The following is a 20,255-nucleotide window of genomic DNA, read 5'->3' on the forward strand; positions in this document are numbered from 1 at the left end:
CACGACAACCATATATTTATGAAAATAATTTATTACGTACATAGTAAACAATTTTATAACACATTTATACCAAAATAAAATTATTTTATGTAACAATATTCTGTTTAAGACCAGGCGACACCTACTTTGCATCATATGTACCATTTGTAACTCTTCGGTTGGATTTACAGAATAAATTGTAAAGCGGAGATGGGTTATTTATTTACCATTATATGGTAATGAAGTAACAAGGAAGCCCAAAATTACTTAGATGTTATTTGTTTTTAATATTTATGGAAAATTAAGCTTTTTTGATTGAAATAGCTGGTCTATCAGTTAGCTGTTTTTCCAAACAGTTTGCTTTTTGTCTCAGGCTTCAACCTATTTGATCATGTTTATTCAAACATTTCGTCTCATTGTGATATTAGAAGTAGAGTGTATTTATAAAAACCCAATTGATTCATGATGTTACAACTTCATACTCTAATTTAACCAAGTAACTTGTTACTAACCTGTGAGGACAGTGCCCCCTGTTGCCCAACCCGATCGGTAGCCTGAACACGAATACGATACGAGTCTCGGCTCTCTCTGTCCAGGAATTTCTCCAGGATCACTATTCCAGTAACCGGATCAATGGAAAATATCCCATCGAATGAATCCACCAGAGAATATACAACTGTACGGTTCAGACCTGGATGGTACAAATAGTCATTTACAGTGTATTGCAAAATTTTTTATACACCATAGACAGATTTAGTCTTAGTATAACCAATGGATGGCCCAAAATCAACAAGTTCATAGTTGTGAAATGGAAGGATAATTATACATGCTTTTAAAATTTTACAAATCAATGAAATGTATGGGCCATTAAGCGTTTTTTGCCAACACGCCTCCAGTGCTAATAAGATCTCTCTGCTTCATTAGTGCTTCCCTTGCCCAGCCAGACAGTTTAGTTATATCATATATATCCTGGTAGGTTTACAGACATACAATATTTTTTTCCATTTTCAGATAATAAAACAAACAGAGATCTGTGAGATGTTTATGGGTCAGGATATTGTTTTCTAACCCTGCTTTTAACTTCTCCTTGCCTTTATGTCTGACCTGGTTGATGTTGATTCAGTTTGTTCAATAGTATTTTCTTACGTACCTCTGAGGCCTTGAAACAATTGCTGCTTTTAGACTGAGGTTAAATAACGCTTAGTTCAACCCTGTTTACTAAGTGATTTCTGAAAGAAGCTGATCACAGAATTTACTTAGGGGTATCAAAGTAAAGCTTTTCACATTTTAACTTGTGAGAATTCTTGCTTTAACTATGTATTCTTCATATACCATCTTACAATAATGCATTACTTTGTGTCAGTCTATAACTTAACATCCAACAAATTCATTCAGCTTTGAAGTTATAAGGTGACGAAATGGATATGTCTTTACGGCACAATACTGACAATACTTAATGCAACATATCCCCTTTTAACAAACAGTCTCATCACGAGGACTCTGTGGATTTACTCCACATTTATTATATGACTGAAGCAAAACTTCTAGTTGGTTTACCTTCATCAGGGTCACTGGCTTGCAAGCGAGTAAGCAAAGCCTTGGGGGAGGTATTCTCATACACACTCGCCAGGTAATGAGTTGTCGAAAATGAGGGAGCATTGTCATTCACGTCCAACACTTTTAGAGAAATGTCAGATCGGCAGAACAGCCCTCCCCCGTCAGTAGCCTGAGCAATGAGTTTGTAGGAGGGTGTTGTTTCTCTGTCTATTACGGTGGCGGTTCGCAATTCACCTTGAAACATGAAAGAAATATGTCAGAGCTCTGGCTACTTAGCTTTGGGAGTATTTGTTGCTTTCGCCATGAAAAAAAGAAATGATAAAAAATAGAATGTACCAGTGTTGGCATCCATATAGAAATCTTCCACTCCAATGCCAAATAGTGAATACTGGATCTCAGCACTGGAACCTGAGTCAGCATCTGTTGCAGCAACCATCAGAATGCCCTTGTTAATGGGAATGTCCTCAGGAAAAGAGGCTCCGTACACCGCCTAAGACAATACAAAAAAATATATATACTGTATATACCACCATATGAGAACAGATGACCACATGTGAAACAACATAGATGTCTCTAATAAAAAAATAAAACAAAACATGTGACGGTTTCTGGTTTGCCTCCATTATCTCTGCTGTTAGATCAAGGTCAACACAGTTTAGCACCCTTTCCTGGTCCAGCATCCATTCCAGCCAATAATTGCCTCTGGAAAAGAACTAAGTGTCTTCATACACAGGCAAACATTTATGTACTGTATAGTGTGTAACACGTCTCCCTTTTTCTTTTCACTTAGCTATCCTTTGCAATATCTCAAAGTTGGTTAGTTGATCATCTCATCAACAAATAATGGAACAGCCACTACCTTCAAAATTGATTAGGCGATAGTGTCATTCTCTCTAATGGGATTACATTATTGTCTGTCACATACGCTGCAGTAGAAAGTTTAAATAGTCGCCATGTATCACATATTAATGTAGGGCTTTTAATGATAGATTCAGTGTTTATGTAGGGTGGAACAATTCTGCAACACACAACTGAAATAATGTGTTAAAACAAGAATGAAGTGTGACATCTAATGTTGTTGTCTTACATGAGACAGCAACATTGGTTTGAGGTAAAGTTCTTCACCTTCACTTCAAACTAAAAGTATATTACAGCTGTTTTTAATAAGAATAAACCAGGATAACATTATTTTATGGAATGGCCTTCCTAAAGGTTGACTTTAGGAAGGCCTGTATTAGAAAATTGTTAACCTCAGACCAGAGCTGCATAACTCTTCAAACAGGCACTCTGAACTTAGACTTATATTAACCAAGTAAATGATAATAAATAATGCATGGTAAAAATTTTGGTAACCAAATGGGCATAAATGCAGTCATGGATGATGTCATGAATGACTTTCTCCTTCTAATAAAATTACTGTTTCTTTTACATTTACAAGAAAAAACCCATACAAATTTGATTAATATGTATAAGCAACATGCTCATAAGACACAGTCTGACCTTAAATGTTTTCATGTTTTTAATTTTTAATGACAGACTAAATGCTTTGTATGCACATACACTTGCCTAACAAGAGAACAGAAAGACTACCAGAAGAGAAGAGGGAGACGGGGAGGAATTCAAAGGAAATTCTTAATGATTTTTAATAATTCTTCTGCTAATTTTCTCAAACTGAAATACTGCTGAATATTAATAAACAGAATGAGACACTCCCAAAACATTCTCAGCCCATTTATCATTATACTTTGAGATGCTTTGTCTCACGAAGTTCAGCCTTTAAAACAGTATAACAGCATGTTGTTAGACTTAGGGTTGTCAAGTTAGTACAAAAAGCTTAAATGAAATAACTATGATTTATGTGATTTAGTGTCTTAAGTTTATCATTCACTTTCATTTATTATTAATGTTTAATTCATGAATTTTTATGCTAATATGCTATAAAAGTTAAAAGGTTAAAAGTTACAAGATATTTGCTGAAAACAATCCAAACATTCTTTTTTGCGGAATCAGATGGTACTTTAATGCACAGGTAAACTAACCACATGTTTTAACAAACACATTTTCTATTATAGCACCCCTTTAACTTTCATACCAAGTTATGAATATGCTAATTCTAACATAATTTAACACTATCATTTACTCAGCCAAGCCTACATTAAAATTAGCCAAAAGAGGATTAATTGGGAATGAATCTGCAACTTCAAACTAGTTAAGAAATAAAAGTATGTTATACATTAGAAAGATTGTTTTACATGTCATTTGGATTATTTATTATTTGATGATTAATGCATTACTATAAAGGTTCCCCAAGTCCAAACCCCAATTCTCAATCTTTTGTTGCCAAGTGTTTCTTGATTAGATTTAACCTAAATATAAAATTGTCAAAAATCCCTCCCAAAAAACTGATTGCAAGGATGGACAGATAGATGGATGGATAACAGACTTTAGACACTGTGTTAAGAATCATTCAACCAAATTTAGCACAGCACAAATTTGTTATGCAGCAACAATCAAATAGACAGTATCAAAGTCCTTTACAGATAAGAAAATGTAACGTATCTGAACTAGCATTGGTCACAGGTACATTTACTTGCTTTTCACATTAATATGTTGCACACCTACATATTTCCCCATCTCTAACCTGGTTGCAGATGGGACTGTTGTCATTGGCATCCATTACCGTTACCTCCACTGCAGTACGAGCGACATACAGGCCATCACTGGCTGTGATATTGAGCAAGTACCAGTCCTGCTGCTCACGATCCAGCAGACCACTGACATAAACCTTCCACTCCCCTTGCACAAGAGTAAGGCCAAATACTCCTCTCTGATTTCCCCCTGGAAACACACATAAGATTTGAAGACCACTGAAAAGTAAAGACAGACGTGATAGTGAATTTAAATTTTTAAAAGCCATGACCAACTGATTAAAACCATTCACACAGTCAAGTTATAGGGATTCCTTTTTAGTGCAACCATCGACCACAATATCAAAGTGGAATAGTAGCCATCAATTATGTAAATTTCAATGGCATTTTATGGCCAAATTAGCTTAATCACTATTGAATATGATATAATCAAACATAACTTAACCCGATCACATACAAATTATTTACTCTAGATTAGAACTTACATTTTTCTCATTGAATATTTTTAAATTAAATGCAAGAACAAGCAATGTGAAACAAACATTATTTCAGTGAATGAGGAAAAAATGAAGTTAAGCTGTACAAACATTTATGACTTCATTTTCATCACCTGTAATGTAAAAGCTGACGAGGCGGTTTTGGTCAGTACCATCTCGGTCTTTGGTTTTCAGGACAGCCACAACTTCACCGAGTGGATCACTCTCCTTCACGGCGCCTCTGTAGAACTCCCTCTCGAACCTCGGCGGATTGTCATTGACATCCGACACGGTGATGGTCACCACTGTGGTGGAGGAGAGAGGCTGTGACTCAGCCAGATCAGAGGCCGCTACTTCGAAGCTGTAACTCGAGCAGGCCTCATGGTCCATTTGAGTCACTGTGGTGATCCAGCCTGTTTTGCTATCAATGGCAAAAACAGAACTGGTGGTGATTGGGCCGGTGAGGGACAAAGTGTCCTTCGTTAGGTCTGGGTTGTAGGTGAGCAGTAGCCCAAGGCTGTATGTTACCTGCAGTTTAAAGAAGATACACACACTACTATGTGCAAGTATGTGCAACGTTTTTTAAATGATTCCGATGTCTTCAATAAAGTTGAACTTGTTTCTCACATACCTGTCCATTAGAGCCCCAGTCTGGATCAAGAGCACGGACTTGAATTACTCTTGTTCCTGACGGCATACCTTCCATCACTGTGGCTACATACGTACTGGTTTCAAACTCTGGCTTGTTGTCATTTACATCTAGAATCTGTAGAGTGATAAAATGTCTGTAATTAATCCATGAATAATGTAATTTATTCACAAAAATATAATACTACAAAGAGAAAAACAGCTTCATTGTCTACAGTTTAATTCTTCATATTAATAGAATTGCTCAGGCTTCTCAAGAAAATGTGATAGTGATAGAGCTAATAAATAAAAATTACAGACAGATAGCTTGATTTTTTTCCCCTTTAGACTGCAAAAAGTAAACGAAACTGAAAGGCTCCTTCCTGGGTTTCATCACAGACCTTCACTTCCAAGTCCACGGTTGACATGGTCTCGATCAAGTCTTTTCTTGCAGTTGCTGCAACCTTAAACCTGAAGCTACTGACTTCCTCATAGTCCAATGGCTTCAGCAGCCGGATGAGACCTGTCTCTTTCTCCACCAGGAAGGTTGCCCCCTGGTTGCTGTCGATTGTCTCCCCAGGGACAGCAGTGAAGAACCCTGTCTGGCCAGGGCCTGTGTAAACAGAGCCCAGCACTGTTCCTACTGCAGTATCCTCAGGGATGGTAAAGGAATACTGAGGCTGGCTGAACGAGGGGATGAATGAATCTGGGGGGACGACTTGAATAAAGGCTGACACCAGTGAGTGTTTGGGAGCAGCGCCGCAGTCTGTGGCTTTGACGAAGAAGGACAGGACAGTTCCTTGAAGGTGGTCAACAGCACTTTTAGTCATCATCCAACCACTGTCTGGCTCCACCTGTGCAACCACAAGACTCACTTTAAAACTTTAAAAGCAACAGAAATATTTTTAAAGCCACACAATGGAATATGTCTACTACTACATTGTAATTTTTGATTAGAGCTCAGGATGCTTTTGACATCTAGAGCTCTGGAGGTTTGAGGTTACAACCTCATACCTCAAAGAATTTAATGAGATTTTACATAACAGGCCAGTTGTGAAGCATATCCACCTTTTACTGGAATTATAGCTGCGACTTTTCTAGTGTGTGCCTTGACCAGCTTACAGAATAATTATGTTGCTTCTTCTATTTTCCAAAATTACTCAAGCTTAGCTGGACTGGATGAGTAGCATCTGGGAACAGTAAAATGGTAAATGGCTTGCACTTATACAGTTCTTTATCAAGTCCAGGGGACCCCAAAGCGCTTCACACTACATTCAGTCATTCACGCACTGTTGGTGGAAAGCTACTGGAGTGTAGCCACAGCTGCTCTGGGGCAAACTGACATGCACCGGCGCCACCTGACCACCACCAGCTTGCAAAGCGGATGCAGTGCCTTGCCCAAGGACACAACAACCTAAGTGAGCAGAGTGGGAATTGAGCTGACAACCCACAGATTTTGGGATGAACGCCTACCATGGCTTTTAAATAGGATTCAGGTGTAGAGTTTGGGTGCTAATTCTAATACATTAAACTCTATGGACCTACACAAGAGCTGTTCTGACATTCGTATACCACGTGTCACAATGTTGTGACCATGTTCTGACATAGTGTCAGAACAACATGCTGTCACATTAGAGCCTATGACTCTAATATGTCTTTGTCAATCAACTTCCCTTTCTGGGAAGTTGATTAGAAATTCCATGCTTTTCAGATTTCATTTGTTAAAAATTTGAAAACTATATTTTGTTTTCCTTCTTCACAATTGTCCACTACATTTGTTGATCTAAACACATAAAATCCCAATAAAATACAAATGTTTGTGCTTGAAACAGTTCAAGCAGTATGACACTTGTGCATAGCACTGTGCAGATAAAATATTTTTTTCCCCCAGTAAATTAATCCATGATTAACATTACATCTGTCTTCAGAGCAGATGTTCGCTTTATAAATTTTAAATAATTGTGTTTCACCAACTGCCTGGAAAATCAACCCCAGTGGAACATTATCTTGATTTAATGGAACAAATATGTAGTCTACATCAAACAGATGGAGCTTAATCCTATAAAATAAGTAGGGGGTTATCATCTGACAATATCCCATCACTAAAAATCAGGTTAGGCTTTTCCACATGTTGTGCAATTATGAGGTTTGCGTCTTTCTCATGAAGGACAGTTATCTATACTATGACCAAAATGAACTGACCTCCAGCACATCAACGAGTGACAGACGAGCCTCACTGTAAAGGGAGTAAGTTATCCTTCCATTAGAGCCAGCATCAGGGTCAGTGGCCTGAATCTGTGTGACAAGAGAACCTTTAGCAACATTAGCTTTAATGCTCATGCGGTACTCCGTGGCTCTGAACTGTGGAGCGTTGTCATTTTCATCTGCCAGGACCACTCGCACGGTGCAAAACGATGCACGACCTGTTAAAGAGAAAACACATAATTGTCACATTCCCAGTTCATGAAGTATAAGTGTTTTGTTTGTTTGTTTTGACACTTAGAGATTTGACTCCGGGTCAGTTTAGTCCTCAGCAAATTTGTAAAGCTCTTTTGTACCCACACACTAACATTTCATTATTTTCTACTTTAATTTTAAAAGTAGAAATTTTGTATAGGAGTATATTTCTGTATTACAGTATTTTCAATTAATTATAGAGATGAATAATCCTAAAAATGTACCAATCATACATAGATTCAATTAAATGCCTGCATTTTCTGGAGCTTCGAAATAATTGCATTTCCATTGACCATAACTCTGATCAGTTTGGATATGAAAGAACCTAAACTGCAAAAATACAAAAATTAAGAATTGTGAACTGTACAGCATTTGAGCAACTCCTGATAAAAAAAACATATTAAAGGTGAATACCTCCTCCATCCAAGGCCATTACTGTCAGCACCATGTCTTTGTTCACAGGATTTTCTCTGTCTAATCTCTGAAGAGTGGATATGACCCCGTCTGCATCGATGCTGAACTTGATTTTCCCCAGGTCATTGATGAACGAGTAGGTTATCTGACCATTCAGCCCAGAATCCTCATCCATTGCTGAAACCTGGAGTTCATTTGCAAATTCAGTCAAAATGTGCTCCCTTTAAATATTACAATTAATTACAAGTCAGAGAGATTGAAAAAAATCTTAATTACTTGGATGACTTTGGTTCCTGGAGGGGAATTTTCAAGAACCTCAGCCAGGTAAAACCTTTGACTGAATACTGGGCTGTACAGATTGGCTCCCAGGACACGTACAATTACCTGCAAATCACAACTGCAGTCACTCAGTCATCCACTCGATCATTGTCTGCTGACATTTTGTGGATGTCATCACAATAAGGACAACTGGGTGGTTTGTCAAACATAATCAGATAAACGTATGAATAAGCAAGCCAACAATTCAGACTCCCGACATACTTTTCATGTTAAATTCCATACTTTTCCATACTCAGCATTCCAGAGTTCTTAGTCCTCTTTGTTTACTTTAAAATATGAAATACTAAAGTTTACTATGAATTTCTGGTAAAAAGTGAAGGAAGGACAAACAAGGGTGAGGTAGAAAGAAAGCGAGTGAAGAAAAATATTAGGAGAAAGTAAGAAAGAAATTGATCAGGAAGGAAGAAAAGACACAAAGGAGGTGGAGCAGAGGAAGGAAACAAGTAAAAACAAAAGGCAGGAAGAGAAGGATGAAACAAGGATAGCAGGAAGAAAAAAACACAAGGAGGAGATGAAGAAAGGATGCAAGAAAAAGAAAAAAAACATGAGGGAGGAGATAGGACGCAAGGAAGGAATTAGGACATCAAAAAATAAAAGCTAGGATACCAGAACGGAAGAACAGATGAAAGGAGGGAAAGAGACAAAAAAGAAGTACAAGCAGTAGAAAGAGAAGGGGGTAATCAGTGGTGAAAGGGTGAAAGAAGGAACAATAGACCAAAAAGTAATGCAATAAATTGTCAACATTCCCAGAATACCCCTTCAATAACAGAGAACCTGATTATCTCTTTTTAATATTTTTTCCTGTATTTGACTTAAATGTCATAATACAAATAGGATGAGAAGTTACTGTTAAACATATATAAAATGTTAAGAGTTAAAATAAATCCCATTTGTAATTGCCACAAAGTGACAAATGCTTGGATGTTTTCCAGTTAGCGACTCAACGTCACAGTAAATTGGATGTGACACAACATTAACCTCCTGCAGCAACCCCACACTTATCCCAGTTAGTTGTGGCAGATGTTCGCCATAATTTCCAACTGAGACATCGCTAACAAAGGTCACTCAGCTCGCGCTATCATTGCTTGGAGAGGTTTTGAAAGAGGGCAAATAAACTGACAGGACCAGATTGTAAGCTGTTGAGAAGCGGGTTCACCTGAGCAGTGTTGGTGAAGACTCCATCTGACACAGACACATTGAGTTGATAGAAGAGTTTCATGCCTTGTCTCCTCTTGTTAGACAGACGAAGCACCCCTCTATCTGGCTCCATCATGAAAGTCATTTTCTCATTCCCTGAGAGAATACTATACCTATGGAAAAAAAAATTATTTTAAGAGTATAATCTTGCATTCGGACTCTGACATTATTAAGGGTTATGGTTGTAAAAAGCTGAAACCTGAAATACTGCTGCTTCAAAAAAATGCTTAAAAACAATGAATAATGTTCATTTAATTTTAAAACAATAATGTTGCTGAATGGTTTGATTGCACATTGAGAAAAAGAATTCAGGCATATTTATATTTTACATATTGAACACTATACATTCAAATATTATAATTCTACAATAAAAAGATAAAAACATATATATATATATATATATACAGTATATAGTCATCTAAAATATTAGCTCTCACCTCAGCCTCTGAGCATCACAGATGTCAGCATCTGACGCTTGAAGGCAAGTCACAAAGTGCCCTCTGGGAGCCAGGTCACTGACAAAAGCCTCGTATACCGCTTGGCTGAAATTAGGGGGGTTGTCGTTTGTGTCAGTTACAACCACAGTGACACTAACATCAGTGCTAAGGGCAGGGTCTCCACTGTCTGTCGCCCTGACAATGAAGTTGTGGCGCTGCATGAGCTCATAGTCAAGCATGCGTGACGTGAATATCAATCCCCTGCTGCTGTCAATTTGGAAGTAGTCGGTGCTGTTGTAGATGTCAGACAGGATCTGGTAAGTCACTACAGCGTTCTTCTCTGAGTCCTGGTCTGGTGCAAAGACCTGAAGGGAAAGGAACAGAACATTTTGGAATGCCTTATGCATTATTCAGGACTGAGAAAAAATACCAGAAAGAAAAAAAAGTAGATAGTAGTAGTGGAAGTTTAAGACAGAGCCTGGCAGCACAAATCACAGCTATCCCTGCATATATACCTTTTGGCCGTCTATATTAGTTTTATGTGAGTTGCTTCCCAGAATAAGAAATATGAACTAAAGCAATGTCTCTCTGTTTTCAAATGAAAAAAATACAAAAACGTAAGCGCTGAAATGAAATTTGAAAAGGGAAGTAGGAGAATAAGTGAGAAATGAAACAGTGTCAACAGTGTCAGTTTCTGAACCAGAATAACCAGCAATTTTCATACTGTTTGTTCAAGGCCTTCAACCTAGCAAATATGAAAGAGCCACATTCATAATGTGACTGATGAAAATGACTTGAGCTTGTAATAATCATGTGGCTTAATTGCCACAAAGATGCTCTACAAGAAAGTAAATTAACAGCAGCTATTGTTGAGGTCAATTAATCATTTTCAAATGTCAATGTAAATACACCACTGCACCAAGAAATGAGCTTGAGAAGAGAGTTGTTAGATTATCCTGCTTGATCTTGAAATCGTTTGAAATCATCGTTGGTGATCCATGAATGCATAAAAAGCGACAACAGGTCTTGCTCACAGCAACACTTATCTGTATGGAGAGTTAAAGGAATGATTTTTTTTTCAGTAGGTAATAGGGAGGGTAAGGTCTCTGTTCTCTGAAGAATTCACCGAGACACTGCTGTTTGAAGATTACTGTGTTAGACACTAAAACTGAACTCTGTCATCATTTTTGATTTTACTATTATAAAATAGTAAAATCTTGTTTTATAGTTGCACATACATAATATGGTGTTACTTGTAAAAAAATATTCTTCTTAACACAACCTTCCTTACATGTACTTTTGTTTTTATCACCGCAACCAAAGTGCTAACAGGGAGGAGTGGGGGGCTTACTCCAAGACATGAATTCCTGAAGAATCGAATCACCGGGTGATGTAATAATGCTTCAGCATGATCCATATACAGTACTCAAACAGTCCAATCTCCAAACAAAGAAACAACAAAAGTCCAGCAGAGATGGAGACGCAATTTTGCCTGCAGGCAGCAATAAGGATGTAGTAAAAATCATGGCATGTGACTTTTTTCGTGAATTAATGATTACAGCATCAGTTGAACTCTTCCTCAAAAATTTTAAATTGATATGTAAAACAATATTGATACTTTTGCTCCATCATCCATCCATTTGTTATACTTCTAAGTATAACAAATACTTACAAGTATAGCCACCCACCTGTAGAACAGATGTTCCAATCATGGAGTTCTCAGATAGCATAGCAGAGTAAGACGTGTTCTGAAAAAGTGGGGGGTTGTCATTCACATCTAGAACAACAATGTCTACATCCACCTCAGACTTTGCCCCTGTCAGGGTATCAGTAGCTTTCACTGTTAGGCGGTAGTACTGCATGGTCTCGTAGTCTAATGGATATCTCACACTGATGATTCCTGTATCAAAGCCTATGTCAAACTGAAAGGAAGGGTCTCCATCTGAGATGGTGAAGATGATGTCCTGGCCCTCTGGACTGCTTGCATTGATGCCCAGAACAGAGGTGGAAACTTCTACATCTTCTCTGACTGTTACACCATAGAACGGCTTGTCAAACACTGGCATGGCTTTGTTTACGACTGTAACAGGCAGCTCCACTTCGCTGGACAGTCGAGGGAATCCACCATCAGTCGCAATGATAATCAATCTGTACTCTGCATTTGATAGGTCAGCTTCAAACGCTCGTTTTAAGACCAGCTCTCCTGTCACCGGATTCATCTGGATAAAGTAAAAATATAACCATGTTAATTTTCAAGAACATGTCATAAATTGCATCAAATTTAAAACTGAAGCCACTGTAATTTTCAGCAACCTCGAAGTCCCTGTGCTGCGTCTTCAGGCTGTAAGTCACTTCTCCGTTCAGATCAAAGTCTCGATCAACAGCAGAGACCATGAAGATGGCTGATCCTGGCTCTGCTTCCACCTGCACTGCAGCATAGTAGGGGAGGTTCACAAACTCTGGAGCGTTGTCATTTAGATCTTCCACCTATATCAAAAACAAATGAAATCATAAAGAAACATGTACTTTCATGGAACATAATAGTCTTGAGAAATAAGGGCATCCTCTTACCGTTATTTTTTAGCCTAGTTCACCCTTATTTCATAAGATTTAAGTAGGATATTTCCTACCTAAATCTTACCGTTGGATTTAGGTAGTACAGAAGTGAGGGGATTATCCTAAACCAATGCACTTCACTACCTGATAATTGCAAAGTGTTTAAACCTCCATATAGGGAATAGTTATCTTATTTGGATGCCAACAAAGAAAGATGGTAGCAAAGTGCTTTAGGAAACAACTGCTGCCGCCCAACAATCTGGAAAGGGTTGCAATGTGCTTAACAATTTGCAAACAAACAACAACAAAAAAAAATCTATTCCATAGTGAGAAATATGAAATATTAAAAATGAAATACACAAAAGATAGAAGTGAACATTTCTGCAAATTTACCTCAAGGACTAACTGTGCAAAGCAAAAAATTAAAAAGAAAAATTTCCCCCAAAAAGACATCTCATACTAAGCAGGACTCAAGATGTCAGAAAGTGTTCGTGACAGCACAATTAGAAAAAAAGACATGCATGACTTGTTTAAAAGAACTGTCAGGAGAAAACCCATTCTCTGTCAAAATAAATATGGTAGTGTAAGACCTGAATTCATCCACTGAGGGACAGTTATAGATATTGTAATTTTGTTCTGTAACTTTGATTTGAAAGGTAATGTACTATACTACAACTTCTAGCAAACTATACTGGCGTCAAATGAGACAAAATTATGGTTGGCAATAACCCAATTCAACGTACCAGCTCATAAGCATGGTAACAATCTGGGCAGCAATAGTAATTGGTCACTTTCTATTAATTGGTTTTCCCACAGATTCCAATCTAAACAAAAGTATTCTAGAGGTAACTGTGAGGCCATATGCCTACACATAGCCTCTCATAAAATGTGACCACAAGAAGGACAACTATCCTATGAACAGAAGCAAAATTAAAACAGAATGGTCAGAACATAAATGAGCCAAGAGGAAGCAATGGCTTGGTCAAAGTCCAGACTTGCCTTGAGAAAGCTGTGCAAAAAAGTTCTCAAACCTCAGTCAGCTAAAAATTTTGTACAACACTGAGTTGGTGGTGAATGTTACCTTATTATTGTAATACTCTGTGCCAATAGAACTACCATCAAACTATAAACCTTAGGAACCTAATAGCTAATAGTGACTTTGAAAATTTTCACTATTTGTCACATTTGAACTACCAATAGTTTACAATATTTTATATACGGCAGTGCATGACTCCACAGTTATTGAAAGTAAATGATACAAGGTTATAAAATTCTACAAACAAAAATTGCGGTAAAGATTGGACTAAACTTTTTCTACTCTCATATGCCTAAATACAATCCAATGCTATCAACTGTCTTCACCTAGTAACTGAAGTCTAATTTGTGCAAATAATTTCACTACAAATACAAGTATCTACAAAAGGCTTAGAGGGTGTGGCTTAGTGGCTTATAAAGGCACAGATTAGAGAACATGATTGAACAAACAGCATCACAAAAATCAAGTTGTACAACTGTTAAAGTTGATTTATAATTCAAAAGTCAAATAACATACATCAATATTTGTAGTTGTACCATAGCAAAATGTGGGTGTGAATACTTTTGTAAGGCTCTATAGCTAAAATCAAGCATGTTCATTAGCTCCTATTTTCAATATTTCTTTCAAGAAGGTTCAAGGAAGTATTTTACAGCAAAGATCCAGCCGTTTTTTCAGAGCACCAACTGTACAAGAGATCTAACATAAGCCACAAGGCAAAGAAAACCATGTGAACAAAATTGAAAGAACTTCAGATCTTGACAAGATTTCAACGCAAACCCAGAAACAAATTGTAGACTGAGTCACTGACTAGATGTGGAACAATGTACATGGGTGCACAGGCTGAATCATAGAGGAAAGTAAACACACCTCAAATTTAATGGAAGGCTAACTTGACATACTAAAAGAAAGTGTACAAAAGAAAAAAAAACACCTTTGAAATTAAAGTGATTAAATCTGTCATAAACAGATATAAAAACAACATAATCAAGATAAAACAATTACTAGGATAAAATAATTAGACATTATTTTCTTCTGTGATGGTGCTCTGATTCTGTCTTTTGTTGCAAATCAAACACAACACTTTCGTTCCCAGCAGTGTTTCTTCTCAAGAGCCCCAAAACACTCACTGATAGCTTGTGTCAAGATGAGTTCAACTTAAACCCCAAAAGTCCCTTTGATCATTACTTGTGCTTTAAAGCGCTCAAGAAGAAGCACAGATTTGAATTGTGAATGCTTTTTCATCAATCTCACAACTGACCAAAGCAATTTATGATCTCTCCCTCATTAACGTCATCTTTTGACACACACAAACACACCCCTCCAGTCATTTAACACCCACCTGTACTTGCACAGTCACCCTCGCCACCCTTAGAATCTCATCTTCTCTGCTGACTTCCACCACAAGCTCGTAACTTCCCATTTCCTCACGGTCAAAAGGAACACCAGTAGTAAGCACCACTCCACATGTAGGCCGTATTGTGAACCGTCCTCCAGGGTTTAGCAGAGTGTATTTCAGTGGCTCGTTGAGGTGATGACCCACTGTATTTACAACAGTCACTAATGTGATGTCAGGTTTGTTCTCTGGAATGGAGGCTGAATATATGGGGCGGGTGAAGAGCAGGCCGCTGTCAACAGCTTCTCTCACAAGCACGGTGATGGACGCCATGCTGGAAAAACGCCCGTCCCAGACCTTAAACACACAACAGTGTTTTTGTTTCACAAAACAGAATTTCAGAAATAGCTGACAATAAAAAAAGTGAACATTTTAATGCGCATTTGATGAGAATGCATTAGATTCTTGTGTTTTAGGAAACGCCCCTTAAAAAGCTGTTTTCTACTTTGTATGGTCACATGAACATCTTAGGCTGTAAGTTCAACGATCCAGACACAGTAATTCACTCCCCCAAATAAATCACAAATTCAAAAAAACTCCACTACTGTGCAAGTAACTATAAACATTTTGCATGCAGAGGTACAGTTTCTCCAGAGTCTCAGCATAGCACATCATGAGATTAAACAATGCTTATATCTGGCCTTGTCTATAAAACCTGAGTCAATTCTGTAACAGTGGGATTCAATGCAGATATGATATGAGTTCATGTAAATTCTAAGAGACTTTGCCAGTTGATCAAGTTTTCACTCTTCTCTGAGAAAATTGTTGCTATATGTGCCAAGACAAACTATAACTTATGACTTACCTTCACACTGAAGCGATAACGGTCTTTGCTGAGGTTAGGATTAGTGATAGTCACAACTCCAGTATTGCGCTGAACGGTGAAGTATTCCACACTGTTATCCACCAGGGAATAGGCTAACTTGGGTGTGAGAGATTTTTCTCTGTCACCAGTCATATCAGGGTCTAAAGCCTCAACCCGGAAGACTTCAACTCCCACATATGTTGGCAGTAGAAGGACTGTCTCGTAAGTGTCCTGAGAAAACTTTGGGGGTGAGTCATTCATGTTGATCACCTAAGACAAGGTGTATGTGGAGGAAAATGACATCTACTTTAACATCTGAAGAAAATAAAAGGAATTGTACTTTTAGGCAACAATGGTAGTCATATGGAATATGCAGTACTTGCCTTTATAGTCACCTCTGCGGGACTGTCAGCACTCTTAGGTGGTTGACCACTGTCTTGAACATGAACCCGAAAATTTAACTCTGGATAGGTTTCGTAGTCCAAACTGGCAATGGTTCTGAAATTTTACAACACAATCTATAAGAAATTGTTAAATTACATCAATAGTGAGCTAACTGGTCTTACTTCTACACAGCTTTTGCACCTACCGAATTGATCCTGTTCCAGAGTCCACACTAAAAAACATACGAGCGGTCTCTTCTATGATCTGGAACACTAACAGGGAATTATGATTGCGATCCTTATCCGTGGCCTGGATAACCAAGGGGTTACCATCCTCTCCGAGGACAACACTGTTGACTGGAGCAGCTTCACTAACTGTGCCTATATACCTGTCAAGTGATAAGAGAAAAAATGATTGGAAGGAAGAAGGCCCTTCTTAAATCTCTCAGGGAAATACTGTTATTCTAACAAAAGCTCAAGCCCATTTGGTCATTTCAACCAGCTTTAATACCTTATTTTCTGAAATTCAGGTTGGTTATCATTGACATCCACCACTTGGATGATGAGACTGGTGCTGGCCTCCACTCCTGCCATACTCAAGGCACGCACCATCAGAAAGTAGGATGTTATTTGCTGCAGTACAACAACATTCAATTAGCACAGTGTCACATTTCTTGAGTGTTAGAGGTTTTGGCCTTTGGTTTGATTGTGATTGATTATTTTTTGTGGATTATTCATGTTCAATAGTTTGTGTCATATTAATTTGTCCTTCAGTCTATTTTCATACTTTATTCTTGTATATTTATATTGTTTCTTTATGATTATTCCTGTCACGATCTACTTGCCATATTCTGTTCAGTCTCCTTTGTCCATTATTGCTTGAGTTAATTTCTATGTATTTACTTTCTTAGTTTATTCTTGAGTTTTGTTCTGTCTACATTTCTAATTAGTTCCCTTAAAAGTTACCCCCTCCTTTTGGATTTTGTTAATTTGCGCTTAGAAGACTATCTGAAGACTATCCCCAATGAAGCTTTTTACACTTAAATAACTTTGTGACTCTGGACATCTCTAATCATTAGTGTTAGTTTTTGCCATATAAAAACCTATTATAGCAATATGGAAGACAATAACATCCATTAAAAAAAAATGTCCAAGGTTAAGGTAAAAGGTAATCTTTGCAAGACAGTAACTGTCTGAAAGTGTATTTTATTGTTGTCAGAGTATTTTTGTTAAAAGACTCTTAATTTGGATGATACTATTTACTGTGATGCAATGTTAAACTTTTCCTAGATTTTCTTAATGAAAAGAAAAAACCTCAAATACAAACAAACAGTAACAAACCTCAAAGTCGAGCAGTTTGCGGGTAGTAATTACTCCAGTGTGGTGGTTAATAAAGAAGCAGCGCTCCTCATTGCCCCTGACGATGTCATAAATGAGCGGTGAGCGGCTGAGGGCACTGAGAGTGGTCACGTATGTTCCTAATTTGCTATTCTCCATTATCTGCAGAAACAGACATCAGTGATACATTTTAAATACCTTAATGAGTTATGTGCATTGGTTCATTTAGGTATTTACATCCCCCATATCAATAAAATAATTTACTACCCCTGCTTGCCGACCAGTTCGAGCCCAATCTTTATTTAATCTTTCCCTCCTCCCCCTGCAGCCACTTCACCTGTGAACCCATTGTTCTCTCTTTACCTCGGCCTGATACTCCTTTTGAGAGAATTGAGGTTTGGAGAAGTCGGAGAGCATCAGGGAAATGCGGACCGAAGCAGTGGCCATTAATGGAGGAAAGCCATTGTCTATTGCCCGCACAGTGAGGGTGTAGAAACCCAGAGAGGTGAGATCCAGGTCCTTTGCAATGAAGATAAGGCCTGTGGTATTATTTATGGTAAACACACCCCCTGTGTTGCCTGTATATAGAAGATTGCAGACTTTATTAATGAGTAATAATGATAACAAAAATCTAATTACAAATGCATATTCATTCAAATACAATAAAAACAGAAGAGGCATAAGAAACAATGTTAAAACATACCTGCTTCAATTGTGTATGTGATTTGGCCATTAATTCCATTGTCTTTGTCTAGTGCTGTCACCTGCACCACAGAAGTACCAACAGGAAAAGTCTCATAGGCTATAGCATCATATACGGTGCTTGTAAAGTATGGGACATTATCATTAGTGTCCTCCACTGCTACAAGGATGCGAGCCAGGTCACGGTTAAAAGGAAACTCCTGATCCTTAACCTGGAACAGGAGAAAAGAGAAATAAATATGGAAAGAGCTGTGGGAGGCAATGCACGAACAAAATGTCTTTTCAAAGCTATCAGACTTGTAAAACGGAGCGCAATTTCATCCAAACCAGGTGGATTGCAGAAGCTAGGTGTCTTTAAAGTTGTATCAAAAATTATTCAACCCCTACTGAAAATTAGGTTCACTGGCAAAATTTAAAAATTGTTCAGATGTTTGCAGTTACACAACAAAGTACTACAAAGAGTATATCCCAGGTCAACACTAAGTCCTACTGTTATTGACTGATGCAGTCTCAAAATTATTTGATCCCCAGAACAGAATCCTTAAAACATTTGTAATTCTCAGATGCAAATAACAAATGGCTTTGGTGGACTCTGATATTTATATGGTCCAATGAAATCCCAAGATTTGGATTTCTCACAGGACTATGGCTCCAGGTGAGATACAACTGGAAGCATAGTTCCACAAGAAGGCACAGTTAAAGGGCTCAGTGCCTGAACTAAAAAATATAAAACAAAACCCAAAACCACAAGCAAATTGTAAGCTTCAATTAGAGATTTTGATACTGTTTCATAAAGCAATGAAATTAAAAGCTTGCAGGTCTATGTATTGGGAAGAATGAAGCAGATTTTGAAGGGAACAGCAAACCTACAGTAAGCCATGATAGTGGTTCAGTGAGGTTCTGGGACAGACTAGCTTTTTCTGGCACTGTAAACCTTGAGGAGAGTAAGTTGGATTCAGTCAAGGATAAGGAAATCACAGAATAAAATATAATGCTGCCAGCTTGGTTTCAGAGACCCTGGAGTAAATTAATATAATAGTTATTTGACTTCAAGTACAATGAAAATGCCTTGTAAAATTTAAAAACAATGGTTGCAGAATGCAAATATGATGACTTTTATAGACAAGAGTTTTTTGTGCATAAAAGGGGTCAATAGGATTCCTCAGGAACTCTGACAAGCACGTCGTAACAACAAAAGGGTGCTCTCCAGAGTGCGAAGTATTCATCCAGCTGTTTATATTCTTACCATAATAGTGAGGATGTGCTGAGTTCTGGCCTCATAGTCCAGTCTGTCCGCAGTGTAAACTACCCCCGTACCAGGATTGACCCTGAACAGTCTCATACTTGCGGGGTCAACACTCCCATAGATGGAAAAGCTCAAACGGGCCCGTTCGTCCATGTCTGATGCTCTGAGTCGAAGTAGCTCAAAGTCAGATGGTGCATCCTCAGAAACACTGACATCATATGCCGGCTGTGAAAAGACTGGAGGGTTGTCGTTGCTGTCCTGTATTCGTATGAATACCTGAGTAACAAAGAGGCAGAGAAAGGGAACTGGCAAAGTCAGCAAGTTGAGTGGAAATTGGGAATGTGTGTTTGATTTATTGAATTTATTCTGCTGATGGGTTTTTGAATAGAATTTTTTTTCCCATATTACCTTCTCATTTACAGACAGGAGAACCTATTGAAATAAGATCTACTATTTGCAAGGAAAGAATTTGTGCTGCATTTTTGGGGTATAGGATTGGGTACACTATTTCTTAAACATAATGTAATGTGACCCAGGATCCACTAAGGTGCTATCAGTTATTTCCTTTACAACAAAGACCCAGTATGCCAGTCACGAAAACAAGAGCACTGTCAGTGGGTAATACAAAGAGACATGGAGTGCCCTCCAAGAGTACACATACCTAT

At 37.9% G+C, this 20,255-nt stretch overlaps 1 protein-coding gene across 1 annotated transcript in view; it reads right to left on the reverse strand.

The window, feature by feature from the left end:
* fat3b (FAT atypical cadherin 3b) overlaps window positions 1-20,255 on the reverse strand; it is an 81,932-nt gene that overhangs the window by 28,476 nt on the left and 33,201 nt on the right. Inside the window, exons 13-35 of the mRNA XM_032576388.1 lie at window positions 19,591-19,866; window positions 18,346-18,556; window positions 18,006-18,220; window positions 17,646-17,804; window positions 16,816-16,937; window positions 16,511-16,693; window positions 16,305-16,419; window positions 15,922-16,191; window positions 15,063-15,413; window positions 12,445-12,618; window positions 11,820-12,350; window positions 10,132-10,496; window positions 9,654-9,807; window positions 8,435-8,542; window positions 8,159-8,342; window positions 7,490-7,710; window positions 5,689-6,141; window positions 5,292-5,426; window positions 4,795-5,188; window positions 4,178-4,374; window positions 1,873-2,026; window positions 1,537-1,770; window positions 492-670 (exon numbers count right to left, since the gene is read on the reverse strand). Of these exons, the coding sequence (XP_032432279.1) occupies window positions 492-670; window positions 1,537-1,770; window positions 1,873-2,026; window positions 4,178-4,374; window positions 4,795-5,188; window positions 5,292-5,426; window positions 5,689-6,141; window positions 7,490-7,710; window positions 8,159-8,342; window positions 8,435-8,542; window positions 9,654-9,807; window positions 10,132-10,496; window positions 11,820-12,350; window positions 12,445-12,618; window positions 15,063-15,413; window positions 15,922-16,191; window positions 16,305-16,419; window positions 16,511-16,693; window positions 16,816-16,937; window positions 17,646-17,804; window positions 18,006-18,220; window positions 18,346-18,556; window positions 19,591-19,866 (5,385 nt within the window). The remainder of the gene's footprint in view (window positions 1-491; window positions 671-1,536; window positions 1,771-1,872; window positions 2,027-4,177; window positions 4,375-4,794; window positions 5,189-5,291; window positions 5,427-5,688; window positions 6,142-7,489; window positions 7,711-8,158; window positions 8,343-8,434; window positions 8,543-9,653; window positions 9,808-10,131; window positions 10,497-11,819; window positions 12,351-12,444; window positions 12,619-15,062; window positions 15,414-15,921; window positions 16,192-16,304; window positions 16,420-16,510; window positions 16,694-16,815; window positions 16,938-17,645; window positions 17,805-18,005; window positions 18,221-18,345; window positions 18,557-19,590; window positions 19,867-20,255) is intronic.

This window comes from Xiphophorus hellerii, chromosome 11 (assembly GCF_003331165.1).
Source record: "Xiphophorus hellerii strain 12219 chromosome 11, Xiphophorus_hellerii-4.1, whole genome shotgun sequence".
Lineage (NCBI taxonomy): Eukaryota > Metazoa > Chordata > Actinopteri > Cyprinodontiformes > Poeciliidae > Xiphophorus > Xiphophorus hellerii.